We start from the raw sequence: 11,689 nt of genomic DNA on the forward strand, positions 1-11,689 counted from the left end.
AATATTTAAATTGTCTGATTAAAATATGATTAAAAACCCCTCTAAAACCCCTCTTAAAAATTACCCTAGGCCAGTCCCGCTTGTTGGAATAGCCATGTCTTGAGGGCGCGGCGGAAGGAAGGGAGATCAGGGATCACCCTGATCTCTGGGGGAAGCTCATTCCAGAGGGTGGGAGCTCCCACAGAGAAGGCCCTCCCCCCTCCATTTTCTTACGATAAAAGTAATAAAACATTTAGAAAAATAAAATGGCCTACATTCATTTAATCCAAGGAATCTTTCTATATCATTACACCTTTAGAACATCAGGTTATTTATGTATTTATTTATTATCAAACTTCTGTGCCACCCATCTCACTGAGGTGACTCTAGGTGACTTCCTGTATATGTGACTGAACCTTTTGATAGGCATTTAATACTGAATGATGTCAGCAAGAAGCTACTTACAATACCTAGATGAGCATAGATCAACACCAAGTTTATCATCAGACCAACATTCAAGTAGTAAATAATACTCCAAACAAGCTAACATTAAACAGCCCAACCAAGACTCCCCCCCCAACTGTGACAGGGCAAACCACTAGAATATAAATTGAGAGTAAACCCCACTCCCTAGTAACACTGATGATGTTACCTAGTTTGGATAATGAAACGTCTTCAAGAAAACAACCAAGCTCAGAGAGGACTAAGAACCCCTCAGAAGCTACAGCTAGTCCTCGACTTATGATCACAATTGAGCCCAAAATTTATGTTGCTAAGTGAGAAATTTGTTAAGTGAGGTTTGCCCCATTTTACGACTTCTCTTACCACATTTGTTAAGTGAATCATATGGTTTTTAAATTAGTAACTCGGTTGCTAAGTGAATCTGGCTTCCCCATTGAGGTTGCAAAAAAGGGGGATCACGTGACCCCAAGACACTGTGACCGCCATAAATGCGAACCAGCTGTCAAGCATCCAAATGTAAATCACGTGACCATGGGGGTGCTGCAACAGTAATAAGCGTGGAAAATGGTCGTAAGTCACTTTTTTCAGTGCCGTTGTAACTTCGAACGGTCACTAAGTGAACTGTTGTAAGTCGAGGACTACCTGCACTTTATTTGACATGCTTTGTATCAGATTTTTGAATTCACAGTCCATTCATTCCTGTTAACATTAAGCCAATGCTAAAACCAATCCTTTAATAGTCAAGGAAGATCAATGTCTCTTTTAGTTAGCTAAACATTAGATGATACCATTCGATTTACACGTTTAATTTTCACAGTAGGAGGCAGCAGCTAATTGCCCTTGGCTGACCTCAGAAAAGTTGAGCAGGGTTTATGCTTGGATGGAGACCACAAAGAAATCCCAGGTTGGTAAACTAGAGTGGGATGTCAAAAAAAAAAAAGACATCCTGGAAAAAAGAGATAGCAAATACTTCAACAACAACAACAACAACAACAACAACAACAACAATAATAATAATAATAATAATAATAATAATAATAATAATAAAGTTGGAAGGGACCTTGGAGGTCATCGAGTCCAACCCCCTGCTCAGGCAGGAACCTACACCATTTCAGACAAATGGCTGTCCAGTCTCTTCTTAAAAACTTCCAGTGTTGGAGCATTCACCGCTTCTGGAGGCAGGTTGTTCCACTGGTTAATTATTCTCACTGTCAGGAAGTTTCTCCTTAGTTCTAAGTTGCTTCTCTCCTTGATCAGTTTCCATCCATTGCTTCTCGTCCTGCCTTCAGGCGCCTTGGAGAATAGCTTGACTCCCTCTTCTTTGTGGCAGCCCCTGAGATATTGGAACACTGCTACTAAACGTTGAGCGTGACTTAGGAGAGTCTTAAACTTAACGTTGGCCTAAATCAGGGGTAGGCAACCTTGGCTCTTTTATGACTCGTGGACTTCAACTCCCAGAATTCCTGAGCCAGCCATGCTGAGGGGAAAGGGAGAGGTTTCCAAGCTGAGCCATGCTGACTCAGGAATTCTGGGAGTTGAAGTCCACGAGTCATAAAAGAGCCAAGGTTGCCTACCCTTGGCCTAAATAGAAGGGGGCGTGTCCTGAAAAATCCAACGTTTACCGTAATGTGATCAACATAAGATTAATAATATCTATTTTAGAAAAAGCAAAACTTCTGATAACCTGCGCACAGCCTGCAGTGCACGTGTACTGATGTGTTCCGAATTAGAGAACATTTAGGTCCCCTTTCAATACGAAAGATGGCGTTTGCATGTTCTTGAGCACGGCTGTTTTCTTGCCTTTTCGACAGATAACTGATCTCCTTGACGTGGTGTTGGACAGTTTTATCAAAACCAGTGCCACAGGAGGATTGGGGTCCATCAAAGCAGAGGTCATGGCAGATACAGCTGTTGCCCTGGCTTCTGGAAACGTGAAGCTGGTTTCCAGCAAAGTAAGCATTCTCCTTGAATTTAACTAGTTATTCTCTTCACGTGTGGATGGAAATCCGTGAGTGGTATTTTTTTCCTCCTTCACTTGTTTTTTGTCCTTCTTTTGTCGGATAGCAGGGAAAGGGCTAATCAAACAGCACAAAACAATGTCCATGTCGAAAAATATTATAGGTAGTCCTCGGCTTACAACAGTTCATTTAGTGCAGCGGTTCTCAATCTATGGGTCGCGACCCCATTTGGGGTCGATCGACCATTTCACGGGGGTTGCCAAGCAAGGCTGTCAGCCATTTTTTTTCCCTTTTCCGGCGGGTGCCTTACCTCCCTTGGGCTGGGCCAGCTGGTGGTCGACCTGATCCATCTCTGCCGCTTGCCAGCTACGCCTCGGCCGGCGCAGGGGGCGGAACCACGCATGCATGGCGCTCCCAGGCAGGGAAAGTCCTTGACTTACGACCGGTTTAGTCCTCGACTTACGACCGGTTTAGTCCTCGACTTACGACCGGTTGGGGGTCGCGGCATTAAAAAAGTTGAGAACCACTGATTTAGTGACCATTAACAGCAGTGGAAAAGAGTGACTTATGGCCATTTTTCACACTTACAACCATTGCGGCATCTCCACGGTCACCTGATCAAACTTCAGATGCTTGGCGGCTGACTCATATTTATGACGGTTGTAATGTCCAGGGGTCATGTGATCACCTTTTGCGACCTTCTGACAGACAAAGTCAACGGGGAAGCCAGATTCACTTAACAACCTTGTTGCTAACTTAACAATTGCAGTGATTCACTTAACAACTGTGGCAAGAAAGGTTCTAAAATGCGGCAAAACTCACTTAACAAATGTCTCGCTCAGCAACATAAATTTTGGGCTCAATTGTAGCCGTACGTCCAGGACTACCTTTATATTAAATACAGCAAAAATCATAGGAGCCTGCTGGGTCAGGGCACTATACTGTAGCCAGGCAGTTATATAATTCTGAGAAGCTCAGGAAACGTAGCTTTAAGGTGTTAAGACGATTCGGTTGTGAGCTGAAGTCAAGAATGCACGCGAAAGCATTCAATTTCAATGTTGCAGATCACATTCCCTGGATTTTTTTACCTAGTTATCCTTCTCCACAGGAACAAGTTCAAAGAAATCTATTGTTCTCTATAAACCGAAGCTGGATTTCCATACTGTTGATGGGGTAGCTCTTGAAATGCTGCTTGGTTGGCCCTTCAGCCAATCACAATACAGTAACATCTAAATCAGGGGTCTCCAAACCTAGCAATTTGAAGACTTGTGGACTTCAACTCCCAGAATTCCTCAGCCAGCAAAGCTGAAGTCCACAAGTCTTCAAATTGCCAGGTTTGGAGACCCCTGATCTAAATTCTTTGGAAACCAGGCTGGCTGAGGAATTCTGGGAGTTGAAGTCCACAAGTCTTAAAGTTGCCAAGTTTGAAGACCCCTGGCTTAGATTGATTCTTCCACTTCATTTCTTTGTTGATTAGAGATGGCCACTTAGGATCCTCGTGTTCCTAAAGCCAACTTTTTGTTCCAGTGTCTAAAGCATACACCTTCTAACACAACGTGACTGCTTGTTCCCTTCCAGGTGATTGGACGGATGTGCAAAATAATCGACAAGACCTGCCTCTCTCCAACTGCCACGTTAGAGCAGCACCTCATGTGGGACGACATTGCCATTCTGGCCCGTTACATGCTGATGCTGTCTTTTAACAATTCCCTCGATGTGGCCGCACACCTCCCCTACCTCTTCCACGTTGTTACTCTGTTGGTGGCTACCGGCCCTCTTTCTCTCAGAGCTTCCACCCACGGCCTGGTCATCAACATCATTCATTCTCTGTGCACTTGTTCACAACTTCACTTTAGTGGTAAGTCTTTATTTGGATTTATTTTTAAACCTAAAATCCATCTCCTTTGGTCTAATGCCGCTTTTCCAAGAAGTAGAGTCGAGGTAGATTTCAATGGTTAACACACTTCCCCATATCTCTGCTGTCCAGTTCTGGACCTTTTAGATTGGGTCCCCAACCTGTGGGCTGCAGCCCACTACTGGGCCATGGCCTGCTGGCCACCGGACAGGCTGGCCAGTGCGCACACGTGTGTGCGTGCACTCACCCCCACTTGCACTAGCGCCGTGGCTACACGGTAAAAACGGGGCTCTGTGAGGCCTAAACGGGGCGCCACACGGTGAAAACAGAGCGGTGCTAGCACCTGCACGGCAGAAATGGGGCAGGGCTAGCAAGTGTCACATGGGTGCTAGCGCTGTCCTGTTTGTGTCATGCGCATGCTCGTGGCCCCGTTTGCACGGGTGCACGTAAATTCTTCCCCCTCCCTTTCTAAGAAAAGAAAATTTTATTGATTTTCTAGTTTTACATTTAAATATTTAAAAAGCAACATGGCGGCTGGGTTAATCGATAATTCAATAACATACAAGTATCTTTAGTACAGATCTCAAACTATTACATTAAATATTTCCCCTCTTTTCCCCTTAATATTTACTGGCTCATATTTAAACTAATCCAATTCTTATATCGATTAAATAAAAATAACTTTCTTGCATTTATCAATAATTTTTAGTTTATACATATCCTAGTTAGTTTAACATTCAATCTTTATAGACAATCAATGTCCTAATTAGTTTTTCCCAATTTTTAGTTTCTCATTAATATTTAAATTTAACGTTTAATATTTTTTAATTTCCAAGTTTTAAATAACCCCAATTCCCTTTATCACAATTCATCACAAGATCTAATGTTCAGGATACACATCTTATCTATTTGAATTCTCACCATCTTACATCAACTTTCCCCCTCTCTTTCTGTCCGGTGCGCCAACCAAGAAAGATTGGGGACCTCTGTTTTAGTTTACCAATTTAAGTAACTAAAGGATAACTTGCTTTGAACAGGTAGCTCATCTTTCCTCAGTTTGATGCTCTCTTCATGTATTAAGAGACCTGGAAATCGAAATTCTAATTCCTGTGAGGACTAATCTTCAAAAGGCTCATCCAGATTGTACAACTCGGATGGTCCATTGCCCCTTTCGGTTCATTTTCTCCCATGTTTCATTTCTCTTTGTTGGTCCCAATGACTGCCAGCGCCTCAGCCATTAACCTGGCTGGAACCTATCTCGTCCACTCATCATACTTATGCATGGATGTGCCAACCAAGCCATGATGACTTGTTCAAGAAATCACAAATTTATCCTAGTTTATCATAATGTAGGAATGGAGCGAACAGATTGAATCCCAATAACATTAATTGTACAGGTAGTCCTTGACTTAAATTTGTTTAGTGACCATTCAAAGTTACAATGGCACATAAAAAGTGACTTATAACCATTTTTCACACTTACAACCTTTGCAGCATCCCCATGATCCTGTGATCAAAATTCAGACGCTTGGCAACTGGTTCATACTTATGACCGTTGCTGTGTCCCAAGGGCACATGATCCCCTTTTGCAAACTTCTGACAAGCAAAATCAATGGGGAAGCCAGATTCACTTAACAACTGGGTTACTAACTTAACAACTGTAGCAAGAAAGGTCATAAAATGGGGCAAAACTCACTTAACAAATGTCTCACTTAACAACAGAAATTTTGGGCTCAATTGTGGTCGTACGTCGAGGACCACCTGTATTTAGTTCCAATTCAGATCAAGTGGAATTAAGTATAGTTTACTGCTTTGGGTGGGAACCAAGTTCAGCTGATTTAGTCTGTATTCAGTCCTAAACCTGACCCTCCCTTTCTTTCTGATGTGTGTGAGTTTGTCTGCATGTATAAAATTAAAATACAAGTGAACTAAGGTGGTGATCTTGTGCTTAGCAGTTTATTTTCTTTAAAATGGGGATGATGCTGATATTATGAGAAAGGCTAGGATAATTTTTATGGTGTCACAAGCTGCTGGGGTGCATGCCTGTGTTCATTAGATATCATAGGATGAACCCATACAGACCCTCCACTGCCCAAAAAACCACAAACATCTCAGTTTTGAATCCATACTAAACTACCATCCCCTAGTGCAGTGTTTCTCAACCTTGACAATTTTAAGGCATGTGGACTTCAACTCCCAGAATTCCACAGCCAGCATTGGGAGTTGAAGTCCACATGCCTTAAAATTGTCAAGGTTGAGAAACACTGCCCTAGTGGCAGATTGTGGGAAATACTAATTTAGGCTATCCTGTGCCAATTAATTTCAAGGAGGTTATAATATAATAATCAAAAAGGTAAAAACACTCCTTAAAATTCAGATAACAATTAATAATAGTACTGATAGAGGAGAATATTTGTAGCTTGGGGCTGAAATGAGGGGTCCTGGGTGGTCTCCGACTTGGTTGTTTTCTTCCAGACATTTCATTACCCAACTAGGTAACATCTTCAATGCTGATGATGTTACCTAGTTTAGGTAATGAAACATCTGCAAGAAAACAACCAAGTCAGCATCAAGAGCCCCTCAGTGTTAACAGTGAAAATAGCACTAAGGACATAATGATACTGAAGCTAAGACTTAAACAATAAGTTTGTTCTATCCTCACTTTAGCCCTGCTTAAAATAAAGTGAAGACATCAAAAGAGCTATGAATTAAACTGGGAGTCCTTATCAGCCACTGAGCCAGAAGCAGGAGGAGTTTACATATCACAGATGTCTTTTTTAACTTCATCAGTCATGATTTAAGATCCTGTGCCTCTAGTGATCTTGCCACAAATAATTTTCATCCAAGCTTTTATCATTTCAGTATACGAAGAGAGCTATGGAATCCTTTGCCTCCTATTTTCTGGTCATTCTAGCCTCCTTATAACTTACCCCTAACTTTTAAATATTCAAGTCTCGTGTTTAGATGCAGGTGATAATATATTTTGTGCTTTTCAGTAAGTGACATTTTAATGGGATCTTTAAAGTCCCGGAACAAGCTCTTAAGGAGTGCAGGATCGATCCAGGCCCAACTCTACAAATTAGCACTGTCAGTTACAATTTAGAGCCTGCCATGGCTATAAATTAGGAACACATGTAACGATCGCAACCTTTAAAAGTAGAATTGTGGACAAGGGATTGTGCCTATGGTTAAGTAACAATACAGTCCTGCAGGGATCTGTAGTGGAGAAAACGTGAAGCGGTTGATCAATTTTTAATCTCATTTTATGGAAGGGCCATATGAGCATTATTTATCATAGGGAAAATATTACCACCGCATTGAGATGCACAAGGACACCATACGTCCCTTATGCAGCCGGTTGTTAACCTGACATTGCACTGCTGAAATCAGGTGATGAGATTACCAGGGAACTAGGTATGTTTAGCCTATCGAAGAGAAGGATTAGGGGAGACACGATAGCCATCTTCCAATATTTGAAGGGCTGTCAGAGAAAAGACCATTTATTCTCCAAAGCACCTGAGGGCAGGACAAGGAGCAACGGGTGGAAGCTCCTCAGAGAGAGATTCAACCTGGAAATAAGGAGGAATTTACTGACAATGAGAATGATTAATCAGTGGAACAGCTTGCCTCCCAGAGTTGTGGATATGCCATCACTGGAAGATTTCAAAAAAAGATTGGATAGACATTTGTCTGGGGTGATAGAAGGACTCCTGCCTTGGTGTTTACTTCCGGTTTCTGGCAAACAAAAAACAAAAAACCCCTCATTGGGTACAAAAGGTTCTTTTAACAACCGTTACATTCGCTTAATGACCTGCAAATAAGGTCATAGAATTAAGTGCAGGCATGTGGGTGACCTGCTTAATGACCACCATGATTTACGACTGTAATTGCAGGCTCAAGAGATAACAATATTTACTTATTTATTTATTTATCTGCCTTGGTAAGGCCACACTTGGAATACTGCATCCAGTTTTGGTCACCACGATGTAAAAAAGATGTTGAGACTCTAGAAAGAGTACAGAGAAGAGCAACAAAGATGATCAGGGGACTGAGGCTAAAACATATAAGGAACGGCTGCTGGAATTGGGTATGTCTAGTTTAACGAAGAGAAGGACGAGGGGGGACATGATAGCAGTGAAGGTTATAGAGTCCCCGACGGTGTTTCTTCTCCCTCAGTTCGATAAAAGGTTTCGCGGACTTCCGTCCTGTTCTTCGTTGCCTACCTTTGATTAGTTCCTCTCTTCGTTGGATCTTGATTCCTCTTTGAAGGAGACAGTTAGAACAATTAACCAGTGGAACAACCTGCCTCCAGAAGCGGTGAATGCTCCAACACTGGGAGTTTTGAAGAAGAGACTGGACAGGCATTTGTCCGAAATGGTATAGGGTTTCCTGCCTGAGCAGGGGGTTGGACTAGATGACCTCCAAGTCCCTTCCAACATCATCATCATCATCATCATCATCATCATCATTATTATTATTATTATTATTAAGATTTATATGGCCGCACAACTCACACCGTGACTCCGTGAGGCACGCCTTTTCCACGCCAACAAATGGGATGCAGTCATCCAGAACTGACTGTGAACCAAATTGAACCACATACCCAGTGGTGGGATTCAGCCAGTTCGCACCAGTTTGGCAAAACCAGTAGCTAATGTTTTGTTGCCCAGGCCCAGAATGAATTTCCGGAAGCGGCATCCACACAGAGAACCGGTTGTTCACATATTTGAAGCCCACCACTGCACATACCGCACCAAAGATTAGCATACTTTAGACAGAGCATTAGGTGAACCCAGCAAACAGAGAAAATTGGATTAGAAATAAATCTCCAATAAACTATGGTTAATCATTAACATGTGATGTGAACACAGCTATTGAATGTAAAAGGGTAGGAAGGCATAGGGTGTAGACAGATGGCAGTCAACCTTCAGTATAATGGGATCTGTGACAAGCTCCTGTGACTCTTTGGCAAGGGCAAATTATGACAAGGTTGCTTAGCTTTCCTTGCCTCTCAGTCCTACCATTTTATCTCTGTACAAGGAAATTAAATTTTTGAAGAATAAAATAAAATAATAACTTGCCCCATCTCTCAGGAAGTTTTTATGATACGTTTCATATACCGGTAGCCAGCATAGCTGGAGTGTTTTTTGCTAACCCCTCAGATTTTTTTTACTTCTAAGGTTTGATGCCCAATTAATTACCTAATAATGGCACAATTTCTAGTGGTTTTTAATAAAGTGCAGCTCTGAAATTCCCCCAAAGTTGCCCAGTTCTCCTTTAGAAGTTAAATCTCTCAAAGCATTAAACAACGTTTCGTAAGAAGTATGTAACATTTCCAAGCAGCAGGGTGTGGAATTATAATTAGAACATACAAGGTAATTATGAAAGCAAGTGCAAATAATTGCTTTCATAATAAAGGTGCAGTTCTCTTCAGAGTTGAAATGATGGAGTGCTTTTATCTCTTTAAGATTCTGTGCTATAAGTTTAATATATATGTTCTTCTCCCTCCCCCCCTCCCAATTCTTTTAATTGAAATAATATAGAATGATAATTATTTCAAAGATAATTTGAAAATAAGTGCAATCCACATAATACCTTGAATATCCTCTCTGTGCGGCTCAAAGATAAAGTATATCATCATCATCATCATCATCATCATCTATATAAATAAAAATGTAAATGTTCCGTTTGTTCAAAATCTTAAATCTCCGAAAGTTCTACACCGATTGCTTTGAAATTTTGACACAACGTTGCATTCGAATACGCGCGTGTTTTTATACCCAATGGTAGGAGAGTAAAAAGGTACCAACCAGGGTGTGAGTCATCCCTGAGAATTTTCCTCACTCTGCCAAGGCAACGGGCCCTGGCAATGTCATCCAGTGGAGTCAGGGAACAGCCCACGATGTCTTGTGCCATGCTCACCACCCTCTGCAATACCTTCCTGTCCGCGGCTGTCAGGCCAGCATACCAAACCATAATACAATATGTGAGAACGCTTTCAATAGTAGACCGGTAGAAGAAGGTCATGAGTCGTCGTTCTACCCTGTTCTTCCGCAAAACCCTGAGGAAATGGAGTCTCTTTTGGGCCTTTCTGTGTAATGCATATTACATTTTTTTTAACTCCACTGTAGCTTCCTCTGACTTGGCAATGTTGGAGTTTATATTAAATTTAACATGTTAGTTATAGGAATGTTAACTTTCCTACAAGTGAACTTGTAGGAATCTACTTGAAACTGTAGTTGAAAAATGAAATCTCCATGTTACCCAAATCCATGCATCTAGTGGTACAGAGGAATAATCACCTTCTCAGATTTGATTCCTGAGAAGTCCACACACTCATTTTAGTATGCCTAGAAAATATAATCATGCCTTGTGATCTTGTGACTCAGATTAGCAAATTATTCTTAATGTCAAAAGGTCTTGGTTTCATTATGTCATTCAGTATGTCAGAATTCCTCTTGCTGAAACGAGGAAATGTTCACAGCTTTCAAACAGAAGTTTCTGAATCAAAATGCATTTGCAAACCAACTGCCAGCCGTTTCAAATCCATACAAGTGTAGGCTGCTTGTTGCAATTATATGCTGACTAATTGCACTGGGTTTCATAATTTTTCCAACATCTAGATGGCAGAAGCAGTTCGGTTAAGAGAGTGATTTAAGGTTGACCAATAAAAAAATAGCCCGATAAAAGCAAGAATCATCAAATGTCTATTTAGTGCAAGGAACCAGAGTAACTCCATGAATAGGCCAAAATAATTTCTTTATTATTGATCACCTGTTTACAAGAATCATGCCAGACTAACTGGATTCTCTTGAGAACCAGCAGATAAAGACTTCAAGAGTCTGGCTTCTGCTGCTCCCTGCCACGGAGGGATTCCAAACTGTACCCCCTCTTTACTCCCCCCCTTTACTCTCCCCCCCCCCTCTATTCCAACCAGTGATTCTACCACACTAGGTGTCAAAAGCCGGGATACCCAAATGTGCCCCTTAGCCCCTATTTTTATCTCTGGAGCCCCTCTCCCTCTCCACAGTTGATTCTCCATTGCTTTGAGACAAAACCCTCAGCATCAGCAAAATAAGGAAGGTCATCAAGGGTGGGATTCAGCTACAAAGCAGCCTAAAAGGCATTACAAAAAATCTGGTTTTCAGCTTAAGCATGGAACCAAGACAGTGTTGGTTGCTCGAAGTGAGAACCTTTGTTAGGACAGAGAAGAGAGTAGAACACACATCTCCATCCTTTGGGAACCTCTCATTGGCCTTCAGAACTATTGATTACCTACAAGAGTTGGGGACTGAGGTGCTTACAGCAGGTTCTGTATGTTCCTCGGTGGATAACTACAGTTTTGGAGAGAGGATGCAGATCAAGCCAGTGATGGTGCTCATGTGGAGGCCCACAGAGGTCATCTTTTCCCCACTGCTAGAGCTCCTCCAGACGT

At 41.8% G+C, this 11,689-nt stretch overlaps 1 protein-coding gene across 1 annotated transcript in view; it reads left to right on the forward strand.

The window, feature by feature from the left end:
- NF1 (neurofibromin 1) overlaps positions 1 to 11,689 on the forward strand; it is a 65,153-nt gene that overhangs the window by 14,964 nt on the left and 38,500 nt on the right. Inside the window, exons 5-6 of the mRNA XM_015826065.1 lie at positions 2,253 to 2,393; positions 3,978 to 4,257. Of these exons, the coding sequence (XP_015681551.1) occupies positions 2,253 to 2,393; positions 3,978 to 4,257 (421 nt within the window). The remainder of the gene's footprint in view (positions 1 to 2,252; positions 2,394 to 3,977; positions 4,258 to 11,689) is intronic.

This window comes from Protobothrops mucrosquamatus, unplaced genomic scaffold (genome assembly GCF_001527695.2).
Source record: "Protobothrops mucrosquamatus isolate PMUCROS unplaced genomic scaffold, P.Mucros_1.0 scaffold2940, whole genome shotgun sequence".
Classification (NCBI taxonomy): domain Eukaryota; kingdom Metazoa; phylum Chordata; class Lepidosauria; order Squamata; family Viperidae; genus Protobothrops; species Protobothrops mucrosquamatus.